General features: G+C 36.0%; 1 protein-coding gene across 6 annotated transcripts in view; it reads left to right on the forward strand.

Moving 5' to 3' along the window:
* LAMB4 (laminin subunit beta 4) overlaps nucleotides 1-17,659 on the forward strand; it is a 155,658-nt gene that overhangs the window by 53,088 nt on the left and 84,911 nt on the right. For all 6 annotated transcript variants that reach the window (XM_027838868.1, XM_027838867.1, XM_027838872.1 and 3 more), the window contains 5 exons: nucleotides 1,134-1,243; nucleotides 4,672-4,751; nucleotides 5,430-5,580; nucleotides 13,227-13,352; nucleotides 14,998-15,168. In XM_027838868.1, coding sequence (XP_027694669.1) covers nucleotides 1,134-1,243; nucleotides 4,672-4,751; nucleotides 5,430-5,580; nucleotides 13,227-13,352; nucleotides 14,998-15,168 — 638 coding nt within the window. The remainder of the gene's footprint in view (nucleotides 1-1,133; nucleotides 1,244-4,671; nucleotides 4,752-5,429; nucleotides 5,581-13,226; nucleotides 13,353-14,997; nucleotides 15,169-17,659) is intronic.

The raw sequence follows: 17,659 nt of genomic DNA on the forward strand, positions 1-17,659 counted from the left end.
GAAGTTTGGAAAATACCTGTGACAGAAGTGTATGCCAACAAAGGTAAAAATTAAAAGCCAGGGATACAGCAGGGGAGGTAATGAGAATCATCAATCACAAAAAAAAGAGAATACTGATTTGTAAACACAGCATTTTAGAGCTAAAAGAGAGCTTTAGGATTAATATTTATTTAATAAGAGTTCACAAAGCAAACAATTTGTATTTGGGCACTGTTTAACTCTCCAAATTTTGCCTATATAAGGAAGAATGTTATTTGAATCTTTAGAGAGCTATAAGCTGGAATTTTGTATTTAGTGAAATAGTTCTTTTTAAATCTGAAGCCTAAATTTCATGGAAATGAATTTTGGCCAAGGCGCTCTTCTATCCCATCTGTATCAACTCACCTGTCTGGTTTTCAGTAGTCTTGGGAGGAATACACTTTTCTTATTTCCCTGAGTCTTGGATTCTTTATCCAACAATGAAGCAGAAAAGACTTAAGTTCATCCTTCCTAAATATTTATTTCACATGCAATAAAATTTACAGGGCTTAGTATACGTCTTTCCAAGACAGAGTTTAGTGACCTCTTAGCCCTGAAGGCCAACACTGAAGCTCAGCAATACTGAGGAGAAGGAAAAATGGAAGAGAAAGAAAGGAAGGAAGAAAAGGAGGGAGGGAAAGAAGGAGGAGAGGAAGTGAGAGAGAGGGAGGGAAAAAGAAAAGATATATCTAGTCAAGAGTGGTAGAAAGTTGCCTACAATTGATTTATATGCCACACAATGGTTCCCTTCAATATTAATTGACAATATTTATAAAAGTGCTTAGCAAGAGTAGGTGCTGTATAAATGCTTATTCCCTTCTTCCTTCCTGCCCCTTTTCCCCTTTCCCTTTTATTAAATTAAATTACCTAACCCATCAGTCATTTTTCAGCTGCAATATATTCCTAAATTCCTCTTCTCTGATCATCGGTTAGTTATCTAAGAGCTTTGAGGGTTATTGGCATTGTATTTCCTCCATGGTTTTATTCAGGACTGTAATCAATGCAGATGGTAAATTTGGCAAGGCAGATTCTATTTTTATTTAATGTAAATGTTGATCACATTTATAAAGGTAGAGAAGTAAACATGAGAATGATTGTGTATTCCATCCTTTCAGCCTGCAACTGTAACCCTTTCGGGAGTGTACCATTCTCCACCTGCGATGCGGTTACTGGCCAGTGCTTGTGCCAGCAGTTTGCTATTGGACCCCACTGTGAAGAATGCCTCGTATGTACTTTTATATAAAAGATTTTCCTACGATTTCTTTCATTACCAACTATGGACTTTTCTACCTTAACTGATAGAATAGCAAAATCTTCTTTATACTTTATACCTGTTTACTTACCTCTTATCTGTTGTTTTACTTCAAATTGGGTGCCACTGGAAGTGATTGTTAGAGTATTTGAGATTTGCTTTTACGTGTAAAAGCAAAAAATGCTAGGAATTTCCTAGGAAATTTGGTTGATAAATAAGAAAAGTATGCCTGTTTGGAGAGAGTTGTGTGTTAAATGTTGAAGTGGAATCACATTTTTTAACAAGAAAAGAATTCATGGGAATAAATATGAAGAAACATGATGGAGAGGCAGGAGGGGGGAAGGTGGGTGTTAAGGTAAACACTGGAATTTTTGATGGATAAGCCATGCTCAACATACTTAAAATTGTTTCTAACACCTTTTCAGTAAACTAAAAAGTTGTCTTGTGTCAGTTTGGGTCAGCCTTGCCCTTAGGGAAAATGAGATACTGGGATGGTGTTTATATAGAGGTGGGGGTGTGTGTGGAGATAAGTAATGAAAGTGGGGGAGGAAAGTGATAATTCTACTGAAGGTTTTGCCTTCCTATCACAAAGTACTGTTGTGAAAGTCATCATGTCAATTGATTTGGGTCAAGAGTTTCTAGTTTTCTAGGTTGAGTCAAATAGAAGAATCAGTTTGGAGAAGAAAGACTGGCATTTCCCTAATCCAGCCCTATACTACCACTTTAAGGACAATAACCTTCCATGTTCCTGACTTTTGAAATGGCGCAAAATCCCCCCTGCAAATTAAATATAAGTTTTCTTTTATGAAATGGACATCTGTGTATTTTCAGAGACCTCAGCAAATATGTGCATAGTATATCAAAATAAGTGGAATAAAAAGTATTTTTCAGGATATAAGTATTTTGCTGTGGATCCAGTAAACCCCAAACTGGCTTTTTTCCTTCTTCTTTCCAATTTGATAGCCTGCCATTACTTTACAGAAAGAAAAAAGCTTAATTCCCCAAAAGGAATAGTGACCTTAATGTGTCTGAAGAAATTTGGTTGATAAATAAGAAAAGTATGCCTGTTTGGAGAGAGTTGTGTGTTAAATGTTGAAGTGGAATCACATTTTTTAACAAGAAAAGAATTCATGGGAATAAATATGAAGAAACATGATGGAGAGGCAGGAGGGGGGAAGGTGGGTGTTAAGGTAAACACTGGAATTTTTGATGGATAAGCCATGCTCAACATATTTGCTTACCTTAGAAACTCATGAAAAACATTTTCTGCAACTATGTTTATAAAGCACAGAATTCAAAATTCAGAGAATTTGGAGCTAGAATGGATTTTAGAGATCATTTATTTTGAAAGTTCTTAACCCTTTGTGTGTGTGTGTGTGTGTGTGTGTGTGTGTGTGTGTGTGTGTGTGATGGGCCCCTTTGGAAGTCTGATGAAGCCTTTGGACCCCTTCTCAGAATAATTTTTTAATGCAGAGTATGTAATATATAGATTCACAAAAGAAATCAATTATATTGAAATATAGTTATCAAATAATGTTGTTTTTTATTACAGACTCTAGAACCCACCAATTATTCTAATAGTGTCATTTCATAGATGAAACTGAGGCCCAGAGAAGAGCAATTAAGGCAATATATTACAGAGGGTTGGATTTGGGGTCTAAGTACTTAGGCTCACATCCTATAGTACTTGTTACTTAATAACTATGTGTTTGTTGTCATTTAGTTGTTCAGTTGTGTCTGACTCTTGATGATTCCATTTGGTATTTTCTTGGCAAAGATACTGGAATGGTTTGTCATTTCCTTCTCCGTTTCATTTTACAGATGAGGAAACTGAGGCAAACAGGGTTAAGTGACTTGCCCAGGGTCACACAGCCAGTAAGTGTCTGGGTCCAGATTTTAACTCAGGAAGCAAAGTCTTCCTGACTCCAGGCCCAGCACTCTATCCACCATGCCACCTAGCTATCCCTATACCTTGTAGTCTTAAACAAGTCACTAGACCTCTCTTGGCCTGTAAAATTAGAAGACTGAATTAAATCTATAAGGTCCTTTAGGGAGAGGATCAATATTTGTGATTGCATTGATATAGGGAACTCCCCATTAAAGAAACTCCTTCTTACCCATGCTGGTTGGCAACTTCTCTGAAACTTAGAGTCTTAGTCTTCTAAATCACTGAGAAGTTGAATGATCTGCTCAAGGTCACACAGCTAGCATGTTTCACAGACAGGACTTGGACTCATGTCTTCTTGGCTTCAAGACCAATGTTCTATCCCTTATACCATGCTATCTCTCAGAAGGTCCTATAAAACTCTACATTTATGAACCTGTGATAGTAAGAGGTATCAAAGGCACACAGAAAGGTATCAGAATCAGGATATATATTCAGGTCTTGGAATCCCAAATCCACTGCTCTCTCTACTTGCCAAAATTACCCAAATAAAGATCTGGCAGATATTAGATTTTTTTTCACATTTCATTTTCCTTTTTAAAATTTGTTGTGTCATGAACTTGATGAACACCAATAAACATGAATAAATAAATATAAACATTTTCATATACAATGAAGAATAGAAAGAGAGGGTTTTACATGAAATGGTGAATTGAAATGGTGACTACTGCATACACCTTGGACTTAAAAATATTATATATGTATATTTACATGGTTTCTCAAAATTCTTAGTACAGATTTAGCTTTTTGGAATACCCTGTATAAAATATAAAATGTGTATTTTGTTATATATTATTTATATAAAATATATTGATATATATTCTATATTAATATAATATAGTTTATGTTATAGACTATATTATATTAATAGTATTTATTATATATAAAATGTTATATAAGTTATATGTAATATATAAAATAACCCCAGAATTCTTTGTGTATTTTTAAGCTTTAATATATAGCGTAGTATAGCAATATGACACAACATAATAGCTGTGTGATGTTATATATAGATTATTTTACATATAGTATGTTATGCAAGGTGTTCTAAAAGTCTTAGTGCAGTTTTAATCTCCCTCTTTATTCTGATGTCAAGCAGCAGGGATGGGAAAATGTGTCAGCACAGATTAAAAGTTATGTTTTAAGAGGCAGCTAGGTGGCGCAGTGAATAGAGCTCTGGCCTTGGAGTCAGGAAAAGCTGAGTTCAAATCCAGACTCAGACACGTAACACTCACTAGCTGTGTGACTCTGGGCAAGTCACTTAACCCCAGTCACCTAACCAAAAAAGAAAAAAAAAATGATGATTTAGGAAGTGTTCAGTTACATTCCATACTGTAGTTTGTTGATACTGCTTGACTTTTTGATACTTCCCTACTGAATTGTAATGACTTTTACATGATAGTCCATAATGACAAATGTTTACATACCCAAAATCACTCATTTTTTTTCATTCTAGGTTGGATATTGGGGACTTAAAAATAATCTACATGGTTGTTCTCCTTGTGACTGTGATATTGGGGGTGCTTATAGCAACCTGTAAGTTAATGAAATGGATTATAGCATTTCATTATTATATTCTTCACCCACATTCCCACATAAAATACATGTTTTGTACAGGTTATTCAAACATTACTATAACCTTGAATGTCACTGTATTAGGAAAGAATTAATTGATCTAGATTAGTCACTGATTTGACTGATTGATCTTTATTATTTTCGGTTGTGTGTGAATAATTGTACTGACCAAATGATGGTCATAGGGCAGGGGTGGGTGGGGAGGGAAGAAAAAAAAAAGAAATTTACATGATAATTTTGTTGTACATTTGAAAAGAATAGCAAGTTGTGCATAGTGAATTTGCAGTTTCGTGCACAATTAGCCTTTTTATTGTACTATGTTATGGAAATACTTATTTTATTCCATAAATTAAAAATGAAAAAAATTTTAAAAGCTGATTGTGTTGATAACCTAAAATAGGGAGACAATGCTATTTCACACATTCCATTAAAATGGGGAAATCTTAGCTTCCCTGTGTAAAGGTAAAGAAGCTGAGGCATAGGAAAGGAGCCAAGGTAGTTTCTCATAGTCACTGAATAAGTGCAAGGTTTAATTTTCATTTCAAGACCTAATACATTGAACCCCATAGCTTCTATTATTTCTTCTTTATGCTGTCAATGAGCAATTCCCTTCTTTTTCTTCCTTGCTTTTTCTATTAGGTGCTCCCCCCATGACGGGCAATGTGAATGCCGCCCTCATATTATTGGCCCTCAATGCACAGAACCAGAACCCGGCTACTTCTTTGTGCCTTTGGATTTCTATATATATGAAGCTGAGGATGCCATACCCATCTCTAGATCTGCACCTTTGGTCTGTACTTTATTCTTACCATTGGAATGAATGTTAGTAAATACATACCCACCCACATATACACCAACATACCCTCTGAAACTACATTTAAAATATATAGAATAGAATTGTTTTGTTCCAAAATGGAGGTTTATTTGAAATCCATTAAAGCCTAAAAATAAAGTTAATTTTATTCAATTGAATATTTGTTAAAACTTACTGGGTATAAGGTGAGATATAAAAGTTTTCATAGTCACTGCACTCTTATAGACAGACAAGACCAATATACTCAAAACAGATAATACTACAAGGCTCATTATAATAAAATTCCGAATGTTTTTTATTCAGATGTTAAATGCTATGAAAATTCAGAGAGAGATGAATGGAGATTGGATGCTTGAAGAGATTGTCCTTGAACTGAGATTTGAAGGATAGGTAGGATTTGGATAAGCAAAGAAAACTAGAAAGAATTTCAAGGGTTGGGTCACAAACTAAGCAGTTTCCCAAAGTTGTTTTATAGATTTTTTTGCACCAAGTCTTCCTAGATTATATACTGTATCCCCAAAACATAAGTGTAATTTTAAGTTTTAATAGTTTTAATCATTTAAAACTGCACTAAGATTTTTGGAACACTGTATTTTTCAAAGGACCTGTGTTCTCATCAATATGGGTATTCCCTCCATTGGTTCAGATTACAACTGATCTATTACTTCCAATTCTCAGCAAATCTTGCTCATGTTGTTCCATAGATTATCCACCTATTATGCTGGAGGTGATTTTCTTGGTCTTTTTTTATTTCTAGGAAGTAGTGAAACATGTAGGCTATCTACAGATTTGGAGTCAGAGGACCTAGGTTCAAATGCAAGTTCTAACAAAGGCAGAAACTGAGTCACTATCTGTGTGATGTTGGGCAACATTTCTGAGCCTTCCTTCTTCATTTGTACATTAAAAGTGCTAGACAAAATAACCTTTAAGGAGGTGACTGCCAACTCTATCATCCTTTGAACATATGATCTGTTAACCCTCACTCCCATTACACAATTATCCCACCTTTTTTTCTAATCATAGTTTTTGGAATGATAGCCACAATTTCACTTCTTGTGCATAGGTCATTAATGGAAATACACTACAGCCTAATTGCTGTAGAGGGAAGAAAATATTGAGGAATTCTGTAAAGAACTTGACAATAGACTTCAAAAGAGATCAACATTTATGCTGATATTTGATGTTGTCAAGGGGGAAGACACAAAAATTATGTTGAAACTACTGCATTGGGAAATAAAAAAGTCAGTAGGAAAAATCTGTGACTGTGGTGAGAGAGAAGCTTGATCCCAGCCCCAGTCCCCACTCGTGGCCCTGAGGCAGTAGCTTCTTCCTGAGCTTAAGGGCCACAGACTGAGGGGGGATCAAGTGGCTGATCAGAGGGGGACTGCAGGGATCTCTCTGTTGGTGCAGGATTGTCTTGCTTTGCCCGTGCTTGGATCTGGGTCACAGTTCTGGGTGGTGGTCCTGGGGCAAGGAGAAGTGCCGGCGTGGTGGAGCTTGTAGTGGTGGTGGAGAGGAAATCCTCTTCACAGTTCCAAGGCAGAAAAGAGTGCTTGTAGTCACTCATAGACCAGAGCACAGTTCAGGAAAGGAGTAAACATCTTGCCATTGATCATACCATCTTGGAAGAACAGAAAATTTACAGGTCCCTAGAAGTATCTCTGAAAACAGCTGCACAAAACCCCTAAAGCTTGGGACAGTACATTCTCCACACTGGAAGCAGACCCCTACCTTAACAAAGAGTTTATAACTCAAGTAATTGACTGGGATCATGAGCAAATCTCACAAAAAAGTCAGACCATAGAATCTTTCTTTGGTAACAAAGAAGATCAAAACATACAACCAGAAAAAGACAACAAAGTCAAAGCTCCTACATCCATAGCCTCCAAGAAAAATATGGATTGGTCCCAGGCCATGGAAGAGCTCAAAAAGGATTTTGAGAAGCAAGTAAGAGAAGTAGAGGAAAAACTGGGAAGAGAAATGAGAGTGATGCAAGAAAATCATGAAAAACAAGTCAACAGCTTGCTAAAGGAGACCCAAAAAAATACTGAAGAAAATAACACCTTAAAAAATAGCCTAATCCAAATGGCAAAAGAGGTCCAGAAACCAGTGAGAAGAATGCCTTAAAAAAGCAAAATTGGCCAAATGGACAAGGAAGTCCAAAAGCTTACTGAAGAAAATACTTCCTTAAAAATTGGAATGGAGCGATTGGAAGCTAGTGACTTTATGAGAAATCAAGACACTGTGAAACAAAACCAAAAGAAGGAAAAAATAGAAAACAATGTGACATATCTCATTGGAAAAACAACTGACCTGGAAAATAGATCCAGGAGAGAGAATTTAAAAATTATTGGACTATCTGAAAGCCATGATCAAAAAAAGTGCCTAGACATCATCTTTCAAGAAATATCAAGGAAAAATGTCCTGATATTTTAGAACCAGAGGGCAAAATAGAAATTGAAAGAATCCACCAATCACTTCCTGAAAGAGATCCCCAAAGGAAAACTCCTAGGAATATTGTAGCCAAATTCCAGAGTTTCCAGGTCAAGGAGAAAATATTGCAAGCAGCCAGAAAGAAACAATTCAAGTGTTGTGGAAACACAATCAGGATAACACACGATTTACCAGCTTCTACATTAAGAGACTGAAGGTCATGGAATATAATATTCTGGAGGGCAAAGGAGATAGGATTACAACCAAGAATCACCTATCCAGCAAAACTGAGTATAATTTTTCAGGGGAAAAAATGGACATTCAGTGAAATAGGGAATTTTCAATCATTCTTGATGAAAAGACCAGAGCTGAATAGAAAATTGGACTTTCAAATACAAGACTCAAGAGACCAATGAAGAGGTAAACAGGAAAGAGAAATCGTAAGGTACTTCTTAAGGTTAAACTGTTTACCTTCCTGCATGGAAAGATGATATTTATAACTCATGAGACCTTTATCAGTTTTAGAGTAGTTGGAGAGAAAAATTATATGTATGTATATAGATAGGTAGATAGATAATTAGAGGACTCAGGGTGAGTTGAAGATGAAGAAGTGATATCTGGAGAATAAAAATTAAGGGGTGAGAGAGGATTATACTGGGAGAAGGAGAAAGGGAGAGGTAGAATGGGGTAAATTATGTCACATGAAACAGACAAGAAAAGGTTTTTACAGTGGAGAGGAAACAGGTGAAGGTGAGAGGGAATGAGTGAATCTTATTCTCATAGGATTTGGCTTAAGGAGGGATAATATACACACTCAATTGGGTATATAAATCTATCTTACCCCACAGGAAAATAGGGTGGGAAGGGGACAAGAGAGCAGAGGGATGATAGAGGGGAGGACAGATTGGGGGGGGGGGGTAATCAGAAGCAAACACTTCTAAGGAAAGACAGGGTCAAAAGAGAGAATAGAATAAAGGGGGGATGAAGGGAAATATAGTTAGTGTTTCACAACATGAGTACTATGGGAGTGTTTTGCATGACTACACGTGTATAACCTGTATCAAGTTGCTTGCCTTCTCAATGAGGGTGGGTGGGTAGGGAGGAAGGGAGAAAATTCGGAACCCAAAGTTTTAAAAACACATGTTTAAAAAAAATTGTTTTCACATGCAACTGGGAAATAAGAAATGCAGGAAATGGGGTATAGAAATCTATCCTGCCTACAGGAAAACTGAAGGGAAAGGGAGGAGATAAGAGAAGGCGGGGAGAGATAGAAGGGAGGGTAGATTATGGCAAGGGGTATTCAGAATGCATGCCATCTTGGGGTGGGGGAGGGATGAGATGGAGAGAAAATTTGGAACTCAAAATCTTGTGGAAGTGAATGTTGAAAACTAAAAATAAATTAATTAATTAAAAAAATACAACTACTGTGTCTGTATCCCAAAAGATAAAAAAAAAAGGGAAATAAAAAAGGTCAATAGTTTATAGACTACTCAAGGGCTTCATACATATAATGAATTCTTCAAGAAGAGAGTCAAAAGGTGCTAGATATATTATTAGCATCAAACATTTTAAAAAATTGATTTTATCTGAACATTCAGGAACTAGTTACTGAAGCAAGAATCATATCAGTTGTATTCAATCAGAGCATCTATTAATTGGAACAAAGGCTAAAATCAACATCAAATTTGGAAAAAAAATGTTGATATGATGTGATGTACATTTGCAACAGCTTCAACCTGACTTATTCAAACAAGGTGTTGATACCTAAAAAGTGGAAATGAGAAATGGTAAAGGGATTGATGTTGGTTATCACCATTTACTGAAAAAACTTAGCCAATGTAAAGCAAATGCCATAACGAGGAGGCTAAATGGCACAAAAAGCACATTAACCAGCAAACATTTAATTTCCTTGCTAAGTGGAGGCAGACAAAGGTAACATCAGTTTAGAATACAAACTCCCATTCAGATGGCCCAGGTTTACTACCAGCAACTACAAATCTATGGCCTATAGTCTCAAATCTGAGTTAGGTATAATACCACTGTATCCAGACTCAATTGGATTGCCTTTGTATCCATATACAGTGGAAAGGGGCTGCCTCTGGGTTTAATTTTCCCTGCCTCTTCGAATAGATGATACTTTCTGATATTCTAGTAGGTACCAACACTCAATTTTGTCCTCATCAGTATGAGAAAGCATTGATTGGTTACAATCTGAATTGTTACAGGGAATATCTTATGTTTAGCATATAGTAAACACCCAAAAGATGTTTTTCATCCATTCATTCATCGATAAGATCACAGATCCTTCAAAATATAAATATAGGTCATTATTCCATTTTCACATGCAAATAAGTTAATGATGGTAATGTATTATTCAAAAATGTATTATTCAAAAAAAGTATGTGTGCAGGGACTTGTTTTGAATAAAAAAAGTATGTGACTGTACAAATGTGATTTACTACAGAAAATCATAAGTGAAAGACTGACTATTCCCTTCTAATACTTTTGTTAAGAAAATCCCCATATCACAATAAGACATTGCTGTAATAATACTGTAGAAATAAGATAATAAACATATGGGTTAGCATTTTCCAATGTCTTCTTCATAAGATTTATTTGGTAAAAGCATAATCTTTGCTCTTTTAAAGTTACTTTTTTGCAATATCTTGAAAATTCCTCAGTGCTTTTATAATCATGTCATCTACAACAGGGACTTCATCTGTACATATTCAGTCAGATACATACCAGGAACAGCCTTGTGGGGCACTCCCTCCCTGCTAGCTTGCCCTTTCTCTGTTTGGGTAGAGGGTGCACTGGGTGGGGCAGCCCTGGCATTTGTGTTTCCACTACTGGAATGTTTTTGACACTTTCCCTCTCCCCAGATGGATTAGGTTGGAAGGGATGCTGTTGTTCCCTTTACAAACTGAGGAACTTAGAAAACTTTTTTAATGATGATTTACATTTTCAATGCCCAGGGACCAATGGCACCTACATGCATTTTTGTATGCTTAAAAAATAACTTATTTTACAATTTACTATTATTTATAGATTTTTAATAATATATACTATAGAAATATATAGTATCTAGTAGGCTATACTATGTGTAAAACCTATTCCATAGAATACTATATTGTATATCATATAGAATATGTTTATAGTGTGCAGTTATTTAATTAGTATAAATAGCAGCTGTTTTGTGTTCTGGCCAGAATCTTTGAGGGTCTTCCCCTCCCAGATTGATAATTTTGTGATGGTAAATTAGTCCATCTTTTGACTTAATTCTTACCTAGCCTTTAATCATTGAATTGCATTGCCTCAGGTAAACTGCCTAGGAAAGACCTTAATTTAAAAAGACCAAGGTCATTCACTGCATCCTGGGCTATTGGCAGTCATTTTGACTTTTGTCTTGCCACTCGACTTTGATGACTCTGGAGGAGTGAGGCTAACAACTTTGCTGAGGTCTGCCTCCCTTAAATCCAATTCACACACAAATCAAAACATCACCCACATGATGTCATTGGTCCTTTTTGAGAATGAAGGACAGACAATAACGATAGATACAACTGATGACTTCATCATCTTAAATTCCCATTTCCATTTCTTCATTTACTACATTGGATACTAAAGTGTTAAAGTTCAAATATGGAGCCATTGTCATGACTGATGAGAATAGATTGCCTTAGAAATGCCACTGCATCTGTTCTTCATGCTTATTGTTGTTCTTAATCCAGTATTGCATTTAAATTTTCTTGGTATAATTTAACTTAGCTTAGTCTCATACTAAGCTTTCTTTAGACTCTTTTCACTTAACTATTTTGTGAAACAACATTACTCATAATCTTTCATCTTTCTACTCCGCAATACATTGTAAATGAGTTTGGACCCAGTTTTGGCTTCCATGTTTTTATGCTTGCCAAAGAAATTGTGTTTGCTGGCTGAAGTGGTTTCCAGGCCTTTCAGACTCTTTATTGTGGTAGCTTTTTTGGCATCAGTAAAAACTTCTCAAAGAAATGTTGATAGAGTCTATGTTATCCCATTTGTCCACTTCCCATTTTTCCAAGTTGACAGCTTATTTAAAGAGGTTGGCAAAGAACCATACTATGGTATCGTGTTTTCCAAGATAGTTTAGGAGACTGCTTTGAAATTGCTTATTCTTTATAGTAATATATATGTAATCTCTATTTTCAACACATTAAAATTGACACTGATGTTTCCTAACTGGATCAGATTCTCCTATACCCACCTTCACATTGAAGACATCAGGTAAGGTATCAAAGAATGTGTTGATTTCACTTTGAGGATCTTGTCAAGTTCTTTATAGGAATTCTCTACTTGATCCTCTGCCATAAATGTTGTTGACACATAAGCTGCCATTATCTTCATGGTGGTCTATTTGCTTATAATTATCATAAGCACTTCAAAGTCACAGCTTATTTAAACCAAGCATACCATAGGAGAATGTTTTCTCATTGCCTTGGGGAGCACAGTGAAACTAACCTCAACAACTACTTTATTCATCTAAGGAAAGATAGTGAACTGTCCTATTTAATTACAACTTTTAAAATTTCATCTTTTCTTACAGTGATATAATATCAATTTGAATTTGGTTCATTTTCTCCAGTAGAACAGAAAAGCATTGGTTATTGGATAAAGAAATTGAAAGTAACATAGATGGTTTAAGAACTGTTTTATTCTAAATATGTTCTGTCCCACCTTTTAACTAGTCTCCTACCATCACTGCAGAAATAGGATTGAGTTCCTAGTAGCTAGCTAATCTTCCATCACTGACCCAGCTTCCAACTTGGAAGAATTGATCAATCAATCAAAAAACACTTAAGTGCTTACTATGTGCCAGGTACTGTTATAAGCCCTGGTGATGCAAAGGAAAAGCAAAAACATTTACTGCTCTCAAGCAGTTTATATTCTAATAGGAGAGACAATATACATAACAGCATATACAAAATAAATACAGAATAGATGGAAAGTAACCGATCAATCAATTAATCAACAATTATTTATTAAGCCCTGATTGGTTTTTTTGTCAAGCTCCTCAACTCTCATGGATTATGATTTGTATAACTCTTGGGAATTTAAAGTCACTTTCATGCCCTGACAAAGTATGAGTCAGACTTTGAAGTTATTAACATGGGTCTTAAGTGGTTAAACTATCTTTCTTTTTTTCTTTTCAGATATTAGCAACAGTCATACCCCACTGTGAAGTTTATTTCCAGAAGCAAGGAGGTGGTTTCACAATTGACAGTGGAAATATAATATTGGAGAGGAATAAAATAAAAAGTTCACAGGAACAGAGTGAAGTAAAACATATTTTTATTATTTTCCCTTGGTTTATTTTGTCATCATGAATTGAAACTGCAGAAAATAAGGAACCAAAGTTGAAAATTGCTTCACTATGTAAATATATATAAATAACTTGCTACTTTTAAGAATAACATTCATTACACAATACTGGAAAAAATAGTATAATATTATCTACAGGCATAGTCTTTGAAAATAGAGGGTCACCATGGTCAGGGAGAGTAAGTGCAAAGGCTACTAATTTTTCGGTGAGGGAACATGGAGAATCATGGAATGGCTGTTTTTGTAGCTAGTTGGAAAAGAAGAGCAACAAGTTGGTTTCCTCTAAGATATCCATTACCCAATTTCTGATATTGAAGAACATCTTTATAGTTAGTCAATGCTGGAACATTCCATATTCTCCACAACCTAATGATGCTTGCTTGTTAAGGGTACCACAAGGCTGTACCACTGCCTCAAAAAGACTGTTGGTCTCTAAGTCAGTTTCAAATCCTTTTTTTTTTTGAGACTGGATCTCTCTGCAGCAACTACTCATAGCTCATTTCTGCTGTTGATCATCACTGAAGCTTTGACCTTCTCTTACCTAGGCGGGTTCACCCCTCCTTAGGGGGCCCAGTAGCTACCTCCCCACCCTCCCGGTTGCTTACTCTATTGGTGCCAAAATTGATACAGCTTTAGTATTACTGCAGCTCAGAACTCCAGAACTCAAGTGTTCCACCAGCCACAGCCTCCAGGTAGCCAAGATTATAGACATGGATCACCACACCCAGCAGTTTTAAAATTTTGGAGGATTTGGGGTAGGGTGGAGAGATGACTTTAGCTTTCATTAGCCTTCAAGACCCTATAGCTATGTGTGTTCCTCTAATTCCATGTTGACTTGGCATCTTGAAGACCCATGCAGGTAGGCTAATTATGAGGCCACCAAGTAGTCAGAAGTACTAGGTAGTGACAAGGAAGAAACAAAGAGGTACCATTCAACCCTGGATTTTTCCCTGGGAACACTAAAATAAAATGGATGTTTCAAGATTTATACAGAAGAAAGTTCTAGTGAGTAATTCCATGTGGATTTCCATGTTGTCATATTATAAGATATAAAATAGGGGAAGAAATTACATATGATCGTGGGAATATGCTCTGTATTGCTTTCTCTTCTGTTATTTTGGCCAGAATCCAAGTCAACATCTGAGAATATTAAACCACCATTATGAAACCTGCTAGATTCATCATGGAGTAGAGTATTTAAGTTAAAAGTAGCTCGCAATGGGAATACTTTTAAACTGGTCATTCCATACTGTAATATATGTCCAAGCTGCATTTTCAGCCCATTCAGATTGCTACAAACTATTTCCAAGGTATAATAGTTTACCTGGGGCTCAAGCTCAGATTGTGGGAGTATGTGGGCATAGGCAGCCTGTCAGAAGAAAGCATGCTGGCTTTGGAACCAGGAAGACCTAGGTTCAAATCCCAACCACATCAACTCTTTTAACTTTTATAAACCTCAGTTTCCTCATCTACAAAATGAGGGAGACTTATAATGCCCATTTCTGCTCTTAATCTATGATCTTGTGATTCCAGGAAAGACTTGTTTCTAACCTCTTTCTATTGACAGTAAGCATAATTGTTTGTATGTATTGATCTTTGTAGGTCACTGTGACTTTTGATCATGCTGTCATCAAGGAGCCTATTCCTGGGAAACCTGTTACATGGACAGGGCCTGGATTTTCCCAGGTTTTCAGTGGGACCAGCTTGAGATTCACCATCAACAACATCCCCTATGCTATGGACTATATTATTGCAGTTCGTTATGAGCCTCAGGTATCAATTTACTCTACTCTTATGTGGAAAGCTGATATGGTAGCATTCTCTAATTAAGCACTTTCAATTCAAACATGTGAAATTATGAAAACCAGGGCAACTGGATACTACTACAAAACTAAGAGGTTGTTTAAAAATATCAAAACAGAACAGGAAGTCATAAGGTTATGTTGTTCCAGAGACAAAAACTGAAGTAAAAATTTCGTGCTTAAACTACAAGGTTACTAATGAAGTGGTAATTTAATATCTGAATAAGAGCATTTTATGAATTAAAGAGAGTTGCTTCCTCTGACTTTCCACATAGTAATTAGATTAGCTTGTATTTAGGGTTACATGAAGCTTATATACAGATTTAGCACGCCTAAAAGGGACAGGAAAGAAATTGTACCTTGACTTTTGCCTAATCATCATATGGAATGGAATAAAGGCAGGCTATCAAAGTTTTTCCTTTCTTTATGAAAACATCTTAGGTAAGAGTACCCAATCTTTTTTAGCTGATATTCCTCTTGGTTTTTGGTAAAATGTCCTGTACTCTGTATCCAATAGGAAAGGAAATAAATTCTGGAATTATTCACACATGGTCACATAAGAAAATAGTTTAATTTCAATAAGAAAAGGTAGGGGTTTTTTTTACCAAATATTTCCTAATACTCCCTCAAAGGGCTTCTCACAAGTTAAAAGCCCTAGTTCTAATTTTTAAAAATTTTTTTTATTAAAAATATTTTTTCTATTCCTGCCTCTCTCCTTATCCCATTGAGAAAAGAAAAGGGAAAGGAAAACAAACCTTTATAACAAATATGCACAGTTAAGCAAAACAAATTCCTGAATTTGCCATGTCCAAAAGATAAATATCACAAGTAGTACCCTGAATCTATCACCTCTCTCTCAAGAGGTGAGTAGAATGCATCATCATGGCACCTCTGGAATCATGATTGGTCTTATTGTTGATTAGAGTTCTTAAGTGTTTCAGAGTTGTTTGTCTTTACAATGTTGTTGTTATTATGTAAATTGTTCCCCAGGTTCTGCTTATTTTATACTTTCTCAGTTCATACAAGTCTTCCCAGTGTCTCTGAAACATTCCTCTTCTTCATGTCTTACAGCACAATAGTCTTCCATTATATTCATATATAATGATTTCTTTACCCATTCCCCAATTGATGGGTATCCCCTTTGTTCCTAGTTCTTTACCACCACACACATAGAAAAGAGAGCTACTATAAACATTTTTGTACGTATCAACCCTTTTGCAACTGTCTTTCATCTTTTTGGGGTTTAGCCTTAGTGGTATTGTTGGGTTAGGGCAAGATCATTGGCATAAGATCAAGTCTTAGTCTTGAACATCCTTTGAGTAATGCTATCTCCAATGTAGATATGATAGAAATGGCAACATTGTGAACCTAGTTAGATTCTAAAGAATTCAAGTGTCCTCCATTTTAACTCATATAGCAGACACTTTCCCACCTGTCCTAAGCCCTCCAGATTCCCTAAATAAATGACCAGATATGTTTAAACATTACAAAGGTTGATACTAAGTCAGTAGAACTAGTGGGTGAAGCCTACTTTGCATAATTTAGTAATGGGGGGAGAGAAGGATAGTTCCAGACTTCTTCCCAGAATGGCTGGCACAATTTACAGCTCCACCAAGAATGTATTAATGAGACTGTTTTCCCATAATCCTTCCAACATTTGTCATTTTCCTTTTTTTGTCAGCTTTGTCAATCTGTTGGGTATGGGATAGAACCTCAAAGTTGCTTAAATTTGCATTTCTGTAATTTGTGACTTGGAGCATTTTTCGTAAGGTATATATAGATAGCTTGAATTTCCTTCCTTGAGAACTGCCTGTTCATATGCTTTGACCATTTATCAATTGGGAGTTGCTTTTAGTCTTATAAGGGAACTACTGTTTTAAGGGGAAAGGGTGAGCCAGAGAAGGAAAAAAGTTATCTGGAGCAGTGGTGTCAAACTCAAATAGAAACAGGAACCACTAAACTGTATATAAGGAGACCTGTGCGCATATATTGACTTAGAAAACCACATATTAACATTGTATATGTTTTACTGTCAGGCAACCAGGTGGTACAGTAGATCGAGCACTGGACCTGATATCAGGAAGACTCATCCACCTCATATACTTATTAGCAGCTTTGTGACCCTGGGCAAGTCACTTAACCCTCTTTGCCTCAGTTCCTCATCTGGAGAAGGAAATGGCAAATATCTTTGCCAAGAAAACCCCAAATGGGATCACAAGGAGTTGAATGGGACTGAACAACATCAAAGTTTTATTATATTTTTATTTATTTTGTAAAATATTTCCCAATTAACTTTTAATATGATTTGGCTCAAACCCAACAATGTTTTTTACCTCTGTTGTAGAGGATACCACTACTGAATCACATGACCTGAGTCACAACTAGGAATCCTTCTACCTGGGTCAAATTCAGTTAGGCAAGGAAAGTAGCAATAGGAGTAGAAACAAATAAATCAATCAGAC

This window comes from Vombatus ursinus, unplaced genomic scaffold, assembly GCF_900497805.2.
Source record: "Vombatus ursinus unplaced genomic scaffold, bare-nosed wombat genome assembly UNPS02014830.1, whole genome shotgun sequence".
Lineage (NCBI taxonomy): Eukaryota > Metazoa > Chordata > Mammalia > Diprotodontia > Vombatidae > Vombatus > Vombatus ursinus.